Raw genomic sequence first — 14,377 nt, 5'->3', positions numbered from 1 at the left:
GGCGGAGCGCTAAATACGTGACGGCGCCCCCCCGCCGTGGGCGGGGCTGCAGGGAGCCGGCCCGAAGGGCGGGAGTTTTAAGTTTGGAAAGCAAACTACTGGGGAAAAGCGAACCTCTCAAGTTAATTCTTCACCGCGTAACTACAGAGCATGTGGGCAACCTCAATGTACAGCTGTAGGGGGCTCCTTAGCCAATCACTGGGCATTACGTAGCTATTAGTAACGTTATCACGAACCATATACCGCTTTGTGGAAAAAGCCCGGACCGACACGGTAGAGGAAGGCGACGAAACTGCGCGCCAACCGTGATTCCACTTGGCCTTGGAAATACAAAAATGCAATCATAGTAGCCCGTGGACAAATCCTGCTATGTCAGTTCGCCATTTAACCTTGAGGAATACTTTTTAAAGCCCTGGGGATTCCAGAGACCCTCTTTCGGGGAATGGTCTCCAGCCCTTCACTGAGGTGACAAACTTGGGGCTCAGCGAAGGGGGATCTACCCAGTCACGCAAGTTGCGCGCTATACGCAGCGCAGGGACTCGAACCCCCGTCTCCCGGGCGACCAGGCTGGTAGCAAGATTAAGACGCCGAGTGCCGGAGCCGCGCGCCAGGGCCGCGCTAAACGCGTCCGCGCGCCGCGCCACGCCCACCCGACGCCCCGCCCCGGCAGGGAGGGGGGCGGTTTCCATGGTGACCGCAAACCAGGCCCCCACCGCCGCCATGATCCCCCCGGCCGACTCTCTGCTCAAGTACGACACCCCGGTGTTGGTGAGCCGGAACACGGAGAAACGGAGCCCCAAAGTGAGGACGGGCCTCGGGGGACCGGGCCAGGCAGATCCCCGCGGCGAGAGTCGGGAGTCCGGGGACGGGCCCTGGGACGGGCGGAGAGGGAGCGAGTGGTCCGGGTGGTCCAGATATCGCTGGGTGTGAGCACCGCAGGTTAGACCTGGTCGCGGGGAGACAGACGGTCGGGATTCCTCTCCCGGTAGTCGGGTTCAAGGACAGGTCAGGTCGCGATGTCCCCACCGCTACAGGTGGGAGCGCAGACGCCTGGCCGCTTCCTCCAGAAACACTGGTCCGCGCATTGCGTTGGGACCAGGGACTCTTCACGGGCTGGGAGTAGGGGAGGGGGTGCGCAAGACCCGGAGGCGTCCAGGGGGCTGAAGGCCTGAATCGTCTCTTCCCAGGCTCGGCCACTGAAAGCCAGCCCCCAGCAGCCGGGACCCTCCAGTCCAATCCCACAGATAACCAAGACCAAGCTCCCCTCAACTTCCTGTGTCCCAGATCCTACAAAGCAGGCAGAAGAAATTTTGAATGCCATTCTGCCCCCAAGGTAAAGCGTGGGCGCAGAGGCTGGGAGAAGACCAGACTTTGGTAGTGTGGGGAGAGGCGTTCGGCCCCGTGCCTGGCCAGGGTTTCCTCCCTTGCTGGCCTGGAGCTGAGTCCAGAGGGTGGCAGGAGACCGCATCTCATTTCCTGAGTGCTCCCACCCAACCTCAGGGCCGGGGATGCCATCTTTGAAAGGTGTATTTCCCGCCCTGTCCTCTCTCCTAAACTCCAGGACTTCCTCAGTAGCTCTGTGAAGGTGTCCAGTGGACATCCCACACTCAGTGTGTCCACACTCACTCACAGCTTCGCACTCGCCCGACCGCTCATCCCAATCTTCTCCTTTCTGCTGGGAAACTCAGGCCACTTTTTGTTCCTTTTGGTCTTTGTGTCCTGTATCCTTCAGCAAACGATTCTGGCCCCACCTTCCAACCCCAATCCAACCACTTTCTCGGCGTCTGCCTGCACCACCTCTTTCCCGGGCGCTTCAGCGTTGGCCTCTTGTCTGGAAACCCCACTTACTCCTGCTCCAACAGCCTGTTCTCCACGCAGCCCCTAAGTCACAAGTCAGACTGTGCCAGTCCTCTGCCAGAAACTGGTGTCCCATGCCACTCACACGGAAGCCTGAAGCATGATCTGGCCCGGGCTGTAGTCCCAAATCCTATCACCTGTAATCCTCCTTCTCGTGAAGGCAAAGGGTTTCTGAAACACCTCGGTCCTCCCCGCCCCCACTCAGGGCCTGGACAGTTGCTGTCCTCACTGCCAGTCACGCAGATCCCTTGCGATCCGCCCCCACCCTGGCCCCGGTGGCTCCCTGGGGTGGTTCCCTGCGTGTTTCTGCTCGGTCCTTGCTCCAATGTCGTTTCCCCCCAGGAGGCCTTCCTTGAGACCCCTGCCCAGCTCGACCCCTTTCCCTGGCCTTTTTCTCCCGCAGCCACACTGAGCACAGACACACCCTTTTAATGTCTTATGCAATAACACACAGAACAGTTTGCAAGGCGATGAGGAAAGGGGAAACTCTGAGCTCCAAGATGGAGGTCAAAGGAGCAGGGTGGCTTTTCGGTTGCTTCTCCTCCCCCACCCCCCCACCCCATGGCATAGAAACACCCTCCCTTGTGGTGGTTCTGTCTCCAAGCCCCCTCACTGTGATTCCTGAATTGGTCTGAGCCTGGATCGCAGAGTTCACTGCGGGAAGCCCATGCAGGCACATACCTTAAAGAACCTCTGCACGGGCTCACTTGGTTAATCCTCTGCCTGCAGTGCTGGCATCCCATATGGGCACCGGGTTCTAGTCCCGGTTGCTCCTCTTCCAGTCCAACTCTCTGCTGTGGCCTGGGAAGGCAGTGGAGGATGGCCCAAGCCCTTGGGCCCCTGCACCTGCATGGGAGACCAGGAAGAAGCACCTGGCTCCTGCCTTCAGATCAGCGCGGTGCACCGGCCGCAGCAGCCTTTGGAGGGTGAACCAATGGACAAGGAAGACCTTTCTCTCTGCCTCTCTCTGTCTCTCTCTCTCTCACTGTCCACTCTGCCTGTCAAAAAAGAAGGGGGTGGGGGGGAGCTGGAGCATGGGTGATTTCACAGAGATCACTCACCTACTCTAGACCCAGAGTAGAGTGCCTGTGGAGGCAGCATGGTGGGGTTGGTGAGAGAGGCCTGGAGGACCCTGATGGGTAGCTGACAGAGCTGCCCCTCACTCTTGCTTAGGCAGAGAACTCCAAGGGCTCGGAGTCCCTGCTCAGGTCGTTGTGTGTCTGGCTCAGCCTGGCTGTTTCTGTGCCACAGGGAGTGGGTAGAAGACACGCAGCTATGGATCCAGCAGGTGTCCAGCACCCCCAGCACCAGGATGGACGTGGTGCACCTGCAGGAACAGCTGGACCTGAAGCTGCAGCAGCGGCAGGCCAGGGAGACCGGCATCTGCCCGGTCCGCAGGGAGCTCTACTCGCAGTGTTTTGGTGAGTGGGCCTGGGGGAGGTGGGCACTGCACCCCCACACAGAAGCCCACCCCAACAGAATCATCTCTTCTCCCCCAGCCCGGCCCACCCAGAAACTGCCAAGTGCATGGTCTACTCCCAGCTCCGCCTCTCCCTAGTCCCCCACCTAGCTCTGCTCTTGACAACCTGGGATCCTCACCCCTTAGCAGATACTTGGGGCAAAACAAAAATTTCCATTTTAAATCTTGCATTTTTTTTTCCAAAGATTTCTGTAGTAAGTATGTATGTGCTAATTTTTTAATCAGAAAAACTGGTTCTGTATTTCCATCCATTCATCAACATTTGGCCTTTAGTCCAGAAAAAACATGGTCTAACTTGTTGACTGACAGACACAAGGGATTTTTTTCTTTAAAGATTTATTTATTTGAGGCCGGCGCCGCGGCTCACTAGGCTAATCCTCCGCCTTGCGGCGCCGGCACACCGGGTTCTAGTCCCGGTCGGGGAGCCGGATTCTGTCCCGGTTGCCCCTCTTCCAGGCCAGCCCTCTGCTGTGGCCAGGGAGTGCAGTGGAGGATGGCCCAAGTGCTTGGGCCCTGCACCCCATGGGAGACCAGGAAAAGCACCTGGCTCCTGGCTCCTGCCATCGGATCAGCGCGGTGCGCCGGCCGCAGCGCGCCGCCCGCGGCGGCCATTGGAGGGTGAACCAACAGCAAAAGGAAGACCTTTCTCTCTGTCTCTCTCTCTCTCACTGTCCACTCTGCCTGTCAAAATAAAAAAAAAAAAAAAAAGATTTATTTATTTGAAAGTCAAAGATACAGAGAGAGGAGAGGCAGAGAGAGAGAGAGTCTTCCATCTGATGGATGGTTCACTCCCCAGATGTACTCGATGGCCGGAGCTACATCGATCTGAAGCCAGGAGCCAGGAGCCTCCTCCGGGTCTCCCACGCGGGTGCAGGGTCCCAAGGGCTTGGGCCATCTTCTACTGCTTTCCCAGGCCATAGCAGAGAGCTGGATTGGAAGAGGAGCAGCCAGGACTGGAACCGGTGTCCATATGGGATGCTGGTGCTTCAGGCCTGGGCGTTAACCCACTGAGCCACAGTGCCGGCCCCAGACACAAGGGATTTAAGCTCTATGCCCTTGAGTGCTGGTGTCCCCTGCTGTACCCTGGCCCAGTCCCGCAGGCCCTGTGGCCTAGGATTTACAAATGGCCTTCAAACCCTCAAGTAGCTACAGGGTCTATCAGGGTTCCCCCCAGTCTGGATAGGGCTGTGGTGTGTCCTGCAGGTCAGCCTGGAGGGAGGAAAGAGGTGGGCGGGCTCTAGACCCCAGCCGACTGGTTCAGCCAAGGGTTCCCAGTGCTTCCCACTGACCACCATCTTCAAACTCAGAGTCAGATTTGCCCAGTTTGTGCTGCAGACGGCCCTGAACCCTGGGCTCCCTCGGCCTTGGCCAGGTCAGGCTCGTGAGTGCTTACTGCACCCAAGTGCCAAGTTCAGGACAGCTGCATGGCAGGTCTCCCTGGGCCTCTGAAGGCACCTTCCCGAGGGGCAGGGGGTCTGCAGCAGGTGCCTCCCAGGCCCCCTTTCAGCCGCCTTCTCCCCCCGCCCGGAAGACGAGCTGATCCGGGAGGTCACGATCAACTGCGCCGAGCGGGGGCTGCTGCTGCTGCGCGTCCGGGACGAGATCCGCATGACCATCGCCGCCTACCAGACCCTATACGAGAGCAGCGTGGCCTTCGGCATGCGGAAGGCGCTGCAGGCCGAGCAGGGGAAGTCGGACATGGAGAGGAAAGTGAGTGGGGTGCAGGGGACCTCTGGCCCTCTGCAACTCTTCCGGCAGCCCTGGGGGGCCCCGCGTCTTCGCCTCAGGCTGGACCCTCAGCTGGGTGTGATGCCTGCCTGCCCTCCAGGTGGACGCTGCTGCGTGCCAGTCGCCAGCTTCCCACTGGGTGGCAGTACATGGCTGGGGTTGGACAGCTGTGCCCCCGCGGCTCCCCTCCTCCACCCACCCAGGGTGACGGGACATTCTGTCTTCAGATTGCAGAACTGGAGACGGAAAAGAGAGACCTGGAGAGGCAAGTAAACGAGCAGAAGGCAAAATGTGAGGCTACGGAGAAGCGGGAGAGTGAGAAGCGCCAGGTGGAGGAGAAGCGGCACAACGAGGAGATTCAGTTCCTGAAGCGGACCAACCAGCAGCTGAAGGTAGAGGCGCAGCCCAGGGCCCGCGAGCCTGCCGGCCCAGCCTGCACTCGTCCCTTCCCCACCCACGCCTGCCAGTGTGTGCCCTGTACTGCCACGGAGCGAGAGGAGACACCTGGATACAGCACAGAATGGGGCTTTGTCCCCTCGAAGCTGCTACCCCAGAGGCTTCCTCCAGTGTCTTGGGCCCCACCGGCAGGCTCTGTCGCTGACAGTCCCTTGGAGTGTCGACATGTGTGGGGACAGTGGCAGGAGGAAGGCAGAACTGGGGGCAGGTACACTGGAAAGCTTCCCCTGTGGGTGTGGGGCAGGTGTTTTATGAAGACAGGAGGGAGGAGGATCCATGGAAGAGGCCGTGGCACTGGCCCCTGCACCTCCATGCTGCGTGGTGCAGTGGCTCTCAAAGGTTGGGCCCCTGCCCGGCACCCTCCTCAGCACCAGGGAACTCTCAGAAATGCAAATTGCTCACTAGTCTCTGCCTGCTGGGTCACAGCTGGGACTCAGCGCAGCTCCGGTTTACCAAGGTCTCCGTGACTCGGACGCTTGCTGAAGTCAGAATCACTGTCTAGACAGACGGATGAGAGTATTAAGAAAGTATATGCAACATGGAATGACGAGTCGGGCTTATCTTGATGCAAACAGAATGGAAATGCACCCATGGTTTTCTCCATCCTGAGGACCCCTCACATGAGGCGTACTGATGTCCAGGGCTTGCTCCCGTGCCCCTGGAAGTAGCCCTCTGCTCCCCAGGCTCACAGGAAGCTCACATTCTGAGATCAGTGGACCTGGTGACTCCACAAACCAAAACGGCCCACCATGCCCGAGAGGGAAGGCTTCATACGAACCGCCACGCAGGACCACAGATTTTCTTGAAACTCCCCCAACCAGACGTGAATCTGTTGACGTAAAGCCTCTGAAGGGGCGCCCCTTTCCTGCCACATCCCTTTACCCCAGTCCCCAGTTCCTTGGCGCCCCCTGCAGTAGTAGCAGCAAGAGCAGAGTGCCTTAGCATCTTGCTAACATTTCAAAGCAGCCGTGTCCTCCCTGGGGTGAAGGATTCTTTAGGTGAGTTGTTTTCATTGGCTCAAGGCTGCACTGCACATAAAGCAGTGTTTGCAGTCCCCAGGACAGGCCTACTTAAAGATCTCTGCGTCCCATCCCAGGAAATTACTGGACTGGCTGGGAGAGGCGCAGGGCAAGTCTCCCCCGGGTGTCCTCAGCTTTATGTACAAGACAGACAGCTCCCCGTTCACTGGTAGCAACTTCCTGTACTTGGGTGTCAAGTTGTCTCGGTGGCTGAAAATCTGCTGTTTCCCAAACCTCTGGTCCCGGCAGAGTTCCTAGGATCTTAAACCAGAACGCCAACTGTTTAACTTAGCACACATATTCAGGACTGAAACCTGAGCCATGAAAAACCGCTATTTCAACAACTTTTATTCAATTTCCTTTTCAATGCTTTCTATGATACAATGAGCCGTTATTGTATGGAAACCAGGGCAGCTCTGGTTTCTCCTAATGCAGCAAGACCGTTTGCCAAGCCAGAAAACTAGCTAATCCAGAAAACATGGATCTGGGAATGAAGGGAAAGAGAACACGTGGAGCGGCAGTGTCTGGATGGCTCTTCCCCACAGACTTTTATCACCTCTCAGCTATGTGTGTCAGACTGCAAGCTTCAAATATTAATGGAGTTTGTTTTTGTTTTTCAGGCCCAACTGGAAGGCATTATTGCACCGAAGAAGTGATAATTTCCATATGGGCCTTAGCAAGCGTGACCACCCCATCAAAAGCCCTTGGTAATAAAAAGCTAGTTTCCTGAGTGAACAAGCCATCCCTCCCCTGATCACCACCTGCATGTGCCAGATGCCACCTGAGCTCTGGCAGCCAGGCCCCTGGTTGGGCAATGGAAGGTGGCGTAGCCGAGTCTCCGTAGGTGGCTGACTGACCGGGTCTCTGCCAACTCTGACTCTCAAAGTACTGCTCCCCTGCCATCTCTGCACACCATCACTAACTTCTGGTCAAATGAAGCTGTCTGCCCCTCCAAGGCTGGGTTCACGACGCACCACAAACCCTAACGTGGGCTTCTCTGGTCTCTCTTCCCTTATTGGATGTCTTTTTCCCTCCTCCAAAACGTTTCCACTAACTCATTTTGGAACTTTGGTTTTCTACTGCAGCATCTCATCCCCACCTACCAAGTCAGCTCCCCTCCCTCCTTAGTTTCAGACAGCCCAGGTGAGGGAGCAGTGACAGGCAACCTGCAGCTTTGGAGGGAGGAAATGTTTGCTGGAGGGGAGGCCAGGCCCCAACTTGGCAACTGTGTGCACCTGAGCTCCTCCATACTGAATGAGATCTGGTCACCTTCTGCAGAGATCCAACCCCAAACACCTCCCAAATTAGCTGTGTTTCATTAACACAGAGGCAACCAAATCTCACGTGCAGTTCTCATTACAATGATCAGGCCTGGCCTCTACACAGCCGCACTTTTCTATTCCTCTAAGCTAAACGTCAGGAGGCTTAGCACTTTAAGCGATTGGCAGACTCAGAAGACTGAATCAGTGACATAAATCTGTCATTCAGGGCCGCAAGCTGGGCGACCCCATCACTGAGCAGAGGCTGACCAGTGCCCTGAGCTAAGGCAGCACTCACAGGCCTGCTGGGGGCCTGAAGCACTCAGTGCCTGTGCAGCCGTGAGAAGAGGCGCCCTCCCTGGCACAGCCTTGAGCTGACATCCCTCCTGCTCGGGGAGTCCAGACACCTGACTCACTCTTCGCTGTAACTTACTGTCCCAGCTCTTCCCCTTGTCAGTGCTGTAAGGTAACCCACCCACGGGCATTTCCACAGGAGGCCACTGTTGTTCCTTGAGATCCTAAATGGGTCCACGAGACAGACTCAGTGAGAGACAGGAGCTGCTGGAGCTCTTCCCGCATGCATGACAGGCTGGCCCATGGCCACCAGCACCTTTGCCATGCGCTTCTGATAGTTCTGTTGCAAGCAAGGCCACTTTCCACCATGTAGACCTCACCTCCCGTCTCCGCCAGGCATTTCCAGAGCAAGGCTGTGCTCGGAGGGACCGGGAGGGCTCACTGCAGCATGCAGTGCCAATGGACTTGACCACGAAACCCGGAAGCGTGAGGGGCTCTGTCAGTATTGTCAGCAGACGGCAGCGCTGTGGCCCTAGAAATGCCAACTGGGTGGAAGAAAATGGACACACGTTCTAGTTGCGTATTTTTGTATAATTTAATAAACCTTGGAAGCATTACTGCTTATGTCTGAATGCTTTGTGTCGCTGTCGCTGTCGCTGTCCCTGTCCCTCTGAGTCACTGGTCTTCTTTTTGTTCCTGTTCCTGTTCTTCACGTTGTGTGTGTCGTAGTAGCGGACCCCAACTTTTTTGGACTGCTGCTGCCGTGCCGCTCGCCTCCGCTGTAAGAGGTGGCAGACAGGAGAAAGCAGTCAAACACCAAAAGTCACAAAGCAAGAGCCTCTGTTGCCTCCTCTCAGGCTCCCGCAGCGGCACCGAGGAGGGAGGGCTCGCTCAGACCCAGCGCGCTCTCCCCGGGTGACGTCCAGAGTCATTCCCGAGTCACATTCTCACTCAGGCCAGGTGTGGTCAGTATGGTCGGACACCTGTGAGGACAACCACCCTCCTGCCCAGAGGGTCCACTCCAGCGAGGGGTCGGGGATGTCTGGCCCTGCCCAGGCAAGCGCAGGTAGGATTTGAGATTCAGTAAATCCACAGCAGGCTAATTTTTAAGTTGATAATTCTGGATGGCCTGAGAATGACGTTATAAATATCCACAGGGCCCTGGGCAGAAAAAAGTGTCCCCACCCTGAAACACTCTCGCTTATCACACGTCATCTCCCCGGGACCACAAAACAAACCAACTCCTCCACGTGATTTCCATGTGGGGGAGGACAGGGCCGGGGGCCTCCTAAGACACAGGACAGGGACTCAAGAGCCCCCACCCACGGGCCACCTACTGATCCTGTCTAAGGGTGCCCAGGTCACTGAGAGCTGGGGTTCCCGGGACTCGCTCTGGAGCATCAGTTTCGAGAGTGGGTCTTGAGAACTGGGCTCCCCTCAACTTGCTCTACCCGGGCTGTACTTACTTCTCTACACGTGAGCGTCCTGCGCGTTTTCTCTGAGCACTCCTCGTCCCTCTGTGCCTTCCGCTTCTTTCCTTTGTTGGTAGGTGCTGGATAAGAACAATCCACAGACACACAGTAAACAAACCAGTATTTTCTGTTCAAAATTTGCAAACCCTAGGGTGGAACAGGTTAACTGTGTTGGAAGGAAGGTGTGGACAGAGAGGGTGAGCAAAGCAGGGTGAGGCTGGGAGGGTGCCAGGCCAGGACAGACGTCACAGGCCACAGCCGGATCTGCATTTATATCAGGTAAACAGGCTGATGTGAAGCCAGTCGTCAAATGAGGTAAAGAATAAACGAAACACGCTCTGTTCCCCAATTTATCTGTGGTCTCACCCTTGGGTTCTAAGGTTAATAGTGGACCCTTCTTAAGAGGTTTCCTCTGTTGAAATCTTTACTTAGTATAGAGTTGATCTTCTGCATATAAAGATAATTAAAAATGAATCTCAATGAAGAATGGGAAGGGAGAGGGAGTAGGTGAAACGGGAATTGGGGGGCGTGTAAGGGGGGAAGAACTGCTATATTCCAAAAGGTGTACCTACAAAATTTATTAAATAAAAGCTTTCTAAAAAAAAATAAATAAAAAGTTTCCTGGGGGCCTGGCACTGTGGCATAGCTGTTAAGGCTGTTGCCTGTGGTGCCAGCATCCCATATGGGCATCAGTTCAAGTCCTGGCTGCTCCACTTCCAATCCAGCTCTCTGCTATGGCCTGGGAAAGCAGCAGAAGATGGCCCAAGTCCTTGAGCCCCTGCACCCACGTGGGAGACCCAGAAGAAGCTCCCGGCTCCTGGTTTCAGATTGGTGCAGCTCCGGCCATTGAGGCCAATTGGGGAGTAAACCAGTGGATGGAAGATCTCTCTCCTCTCTCTGCCTTTCCTTCTCTGTGTATCTCTGACTTTCAAATAAATAAAACTTTAAAAAAAAAAGTTTCCTGAATTGCCAAAAGAATCGTAAGAAATGCACGGAATGAAAGTGGATGTGATGTAATTCATACGATACACAGCACGTGCGGCAGATACGCTGAGGACCTGAGCGGTGGACAGCACTAGAGAATCTGCAGATCCAGATCGCATCTCAGCGGCAGAACACTTACCTTCACCTGCATCTTCTGCCTCTTGAGATGTTTTTCTCTGTTCTTCAGACTTCGCAAAAACCATTTCACTTAGCCCCTTGGATATCCTGAAACAGAAAAGCAGAGTCACGAAGCCACCCAGCGCTCCTCTCAATGGCACAACTCACACCTGACTTGCAGGCCGGGAACAAGCTCCAGGCTACAGAGGTGGCACCCCACGGCCACAATCACCACAGGGAAGGGTCGATGCCCAACAGCCCCCGGAGCCCTGCGGGCGTCTATAACAAGCCCGGACACTAATCTCATACATCCACTAGTGCAAATGTCACAAAATTTATCCATCAAGGATCAAAAATGCCAACAGTCTTCCCTCCAAAAGCACTGCTCTAATAGTGATGGCAGGTCTGGGGGAAAGGGACAAACACACTGCGGTTCGAGACAGAGGGACATCAATACCTGACTGCTGAAAACTTCTTGGCTTTGGCTTTGTTTAAAAACTTCTGATACTTGGCGATCTTTTCATCCAGGGCTTTAAGAACTGCTTTGGTGTTGCTTCCGACAGGCTCTCCCTGGGGCTCCTGGCAAGGCTCTTCCTCGTCGCCTCCGGGCTGCTCCAGCTCCTCCTCCTCCTCCTCCTCCCCCGCAGACAAGCTCTCAAGCTCTTCGTCGAGCTCTGACATCTCCACGGGCACCAGGTCGTCCCCAGAGAACTGGGGCACCACGTTGATCTTGCCGAAGTTCTGCCGAACCCGCGCCAGGATCTCCTGCATCTCTGAGCTAACAGTGCAGTGACCGGCCCCTTCCTTCTCATTCTCCGTCACTCGCTCCAGCCCTTTGCCGCTGGCTTCTGGGGTTCTCTCCTCTGGGTCGTTCTGGGGAGTTTCCACGGCAGCGTCCAGGGGTGAGGAGGGGCGATGCTGCTGAGTGAGGACAAGGAGGGGCCAGTGGGGAACAGAAACAGAAGATGGGAGTGGATTTTTTCACTCCCTCAAACGCCTGTGCCGGCTGCCTCTGGGCTAGACCAAAGACAAGAGCCTGCAGGAACCCAATTCAGGTCCCCCAGTGGGTGGCAGGGACCCAAGTACTTGAGTCATCATTTCTTGCCTCCCAGGATCTGTATTAGCAGGAAGCCGGGGGCAGGTATCAAACCCAAGCACTATGATGTGGTACATGAGCGTCATAACCAATAATGTAACCACTAGGCCAAATGCCTACCAGAAAACTGAATTTCTCAACTCATAAGAGGATGTTCTCTCATCAAGGCTAAGGAGAAGTGGGGCTGGCACTGTGGCACAGTGGGTTAAAGCCCTAGCCAGTATCGCTGGCATCCCATATGGGCGCCAGTTCGAGTCCTGGCTGCTCCTCTTTGATCCAGCTCTCTGTGATGGACTGGGAAAGCAGTGAAGGATGGCCTAAGAGCTTGGGCTCCTGAACCTACATGGGAGACCCAGAGGAAGCTCCTGGCTCTGGATCAGCTCAACTCCGACTGTCACAGCCATTTGGGGAGTGAACCAACGGATGGAAGGTCTCTCTCTGTGTCTCTACCTCTTTCTAACTCTGCCTATCAAATAAATAAAATATTTAAAAAAAAAAAAAGACTAAGGAAAAGAACAGAAAGCACCCAAATTTTGAGTCACACCATTACTGTACTCTAAGCCAATGTATATTAAGCGCAGAAACCAGTGCTAAAGGATCAGAGGAACGCAAATGTATCAGTGGCTGCAGAGGATAACTGAGAGCACTCAACCCTTAAAATCAATCCCTGTTTACTGTGCACTCATAAAATTCCCTAGATTTTCCAGGAGTACTGTAAGGGAGAGGGGGCCACTGGGACAAGCACAGTGACAGAAAAATGAAGCCAGGCAGATTGGGAGGGATCAGAGGACTCATCCAGGCGTCAGTTACTAAGGAGCAGCAGCGAGGCGCATGAGGTGACACGAGGCAGATGTGACACGAGGCGGGGGAAGGACTGAGTGACAGGCCGTAGTAGTGGTGCTGCAAGAGAGCTGTGCACCGAGCTCTCCACTGGCGCTCCCCTTGCATATCCCTGTCTTCCTGCTACTGAGGCTCGCAACATGTCAGTCATTTCCCAAAGTCAAGAATGGCTGTTGGGGCAGCGAGTTAAAGCCCTGGCCTGAAGCGCCGGTATCCCATTTGGGCGCCGGTTCGAGTCCAGGCTGGGCGCCGGTTCTAGTCTAGGCTGCTCCTCTTCCAATCCAGCTCTCTGCTATGGCCTGGGATAGCAGCAGAGGATGGCCCAAGTCCTTGCCTTGGGTCCCTGCACCCACATGGGAGACCTGGAAGAAGCTCCTGGCTTTGGATCGGCACAGCTCCAGCCATTGCAGCCATCTGGGGAGTGAACCAGCAGATGGAAGACCTCTCTCTCTGTCTCTACCTCTCTCTAACTCTTCCAAATAAATAAAATAAAAAGAATGGCTGGGCAAAATGTTACAGAAGTTAGGAACTCATGGAATTCAGGAAACCATATACAAAATATATAAGCAGCTAGGTATACGTGGGGATAGCCTGGGAACCCCATCTGCACGTGGCACCCAAAGTGGGGCCGTCTTGTGGGGTCTGCACAACTCTGGGAGTCACCATGCCAACACTCCCCACTGGAATACCAGTGCAGGGGTCAGGGACTTGCCTGGCTTCTACTGCAGCAACCCCAGGACCGAGAAGGGTACCTGGTACATGGGGAGGCTGACAGGAGACTGCTAAAGGTGTGTGTCCAGAACCAGTGACCTAACCCCCAAAGCACAGGGTCAGGGACTGCTGTGTGGTTAGCTGGTGGGTTTAGCTAGGGGAGGGGGGACAAGGTCCATTAACACCTGCCTCAGGGGTGCTGATTTTGAAATGCAGTCGAGAATATTCAACCAAAAATACGAAGCTGCAGCTGCTGCCCGGGTATGCCCTGGGAACAGCCTGGGGACTGAGTGCAGGTAAAAGGAAACTGGAGCCAGACAGATCCAAGTGGTGTTAGTATAGAAGCAAAGCCTGAAGCCACCTCTTCCACGGGCTTGGCTGAGTTCCGAAAGAGGCAAAAGCAAAGCAAAGCACTGAGTCTGAGCCTGGGGCAATCGGCCACCAGGGAAAGGGGCGTGGAACAGCAGGGAACCTTCCGGACTCAGCCCCGGGCCCCAAACCTCAGTATCACCCCTACCACTCTCCACCTGACCACGGCATGTCAAGGGCGAGAGCTGATTCACGCCTGGATCCCCGGGCCTGGCACACAGCTGGCTTGAGGAATGTTTTCACCAAAGGAATCTTGGCAAGCCTCCGCTCCTCAAGCATAAGAAAAACTAAAGGGGTCAGCAGGTCATCCACTGAGGCCTCTTTCCCCAGGCCCTGCAGACTGGGCTTCACCCCACTCCTACGTATTAGTGTCTAAGTGCCTCCCCCATAAAGCTCACGGCTGGGGCACTCGGCAATGAGACATGGTGGCTCAAAGATGCAGCAGAGAAGGAAGGGAGGCCGTGCAAAGTCCCTCCACACCTGGGTGAGAGCCCTGCTTCCCAAGAGCTGGCTCCCCTCGGGTCTTACCTGGGGGGCTGCAGGAGGCTCTGCGTTGGGAGGTTTGACAAAGAAAGGAATCCGGCCCCTCTGCCAGTCATTGAGGACCATCTTACCCACAGTCTGCAAGTCGGGCTCCCCACCCTGAAACGGCAGAGACTCCCAGTCAAAGCCCACGAATGAAACCACCTCCCACT

At 55.6% G+C, this 14,377-nt stretch overlaps 2 protein-coding genes across 4 annotated transcripts in view; one reads left to right on the top strand and one right to left on the bottom strand.

The window, feature by feature from the left end:
• The first annotated feature begins 650 nt into the window (after positions 1 to 650).
• Positions 651 to 8,710, top strand: DNALI1 (dynein axonemal light intermediate chain 1). Of its 2 annotated transcripts, XM_008273652.5 has the most exons (6): positions 651 to 801; positions 1,188 to 1,333; positions 3,109 to 3,278; positions 4,869 to 5,047; positions 5,293 to 5,457; positions 7,161 to 8,710. In XM_008273652.5, exons 1-6 carry the CDS (start codon positions 688 to 690, stop codon positions 7,194 to 7,196), a joined length of 810 nt encoding a protein of 269 aa, XP_008271874.4. In that variant the 5' UTR covers positions 651 to 687; the 3' UTR covers positions 7,197 to 8,710. The 2 variants fall into 2 exon arrangements, with proteins under 2 accessions (XP_008271874.4, XP_089155247.1); XM_089299121.1 differs by lacking the exon at positions 1,188 to 1,333 and having other exon boundaries at positions 691 to 801.
• GNL2 (G protein nucleolar 2) overlaps positions 8,667 to 14,377 on the bottom strand; it is a 22,931-nt gene continuing 17,220 nt past the window's right edge. The window contains exons 12-16 of one of the 2 annotated variants that reach the window (XM_008273654.5): positions 14,211 to 14,324; positions 11,124 to 11,584; positions 10,689 to 10,774; positions 9,560 to 9,645; positions 8,667 to 8,872 (exon numbers count right to left, since the gene is read on the bottom strand). In XM_008273654.5, coding sequence (XP_008271876.3) covers positions 8,708 to 8,872; positions 9,560 to 9,645; positions 10,689 to 10,774; positions 11,124 to 11,584; positions 14,211 to 14,324 — 912 coding nt within the window. In that variant the 3' untranslated portion in view covers positions 8,667 to 8,707. Of the gene's footprint in view, positions 8,873 to 9,559; positions 9,646 to 10,688; positions 10,775 to 11,123; positions 11,588 to 14,210; positions 14,325 to 14,377 lie in introns of both variants that reach the window. The other variant, XM_008273653.5, reaches the window with a different exon arrangement.

The sequence above is a fragment of the Oryctolagus cuniculus genome, chromosome 7 (assembly GCF_051225735.1).
Source record: "Oryctolagus cuniculus isolate XC-2025 breed Fujian yellow rabbit chromosome 7, ASM5122573v1, whole genome shotgun sequence".
In the NCBI taxonomy this organism is placed as follows: domain Eukaryota; kingdom Metazoa; phylum Chordata; class Mammalia; order Lagomorpha; family Leporidae; genus Oryctolagus; species Oryctolagus cuniculus.
This window is presented reverse-complemented; position numbering and strand designations above follow the sequence as displayed.

Excerpts from the sequence above, each read along its gene's own strand:
- DNALI1 (XM_008273652.5), top strand. The coding sequence starts at position 688 with ATGGTGACCGCAAACCAGGCCCCCACCGCCGCCATGATCCCCCCGGCC. Across the intron at positions 3,279-4,868 it reads GCTCTACTCGCAGTGTTTTG|ACGAGCTGATCCGGGAGGTC; the intron begins GTGAGTGGGCCT and ends CCCGCCCGGAAG. Across the intron at positions 5,048-5,292 it reads AGTCGGACATGGAGAGGAAA|ATTGCAGAACTGGAGACGGA; the intron begins GTGAGTGGGGTG and ends TTCTGTCTTCAG.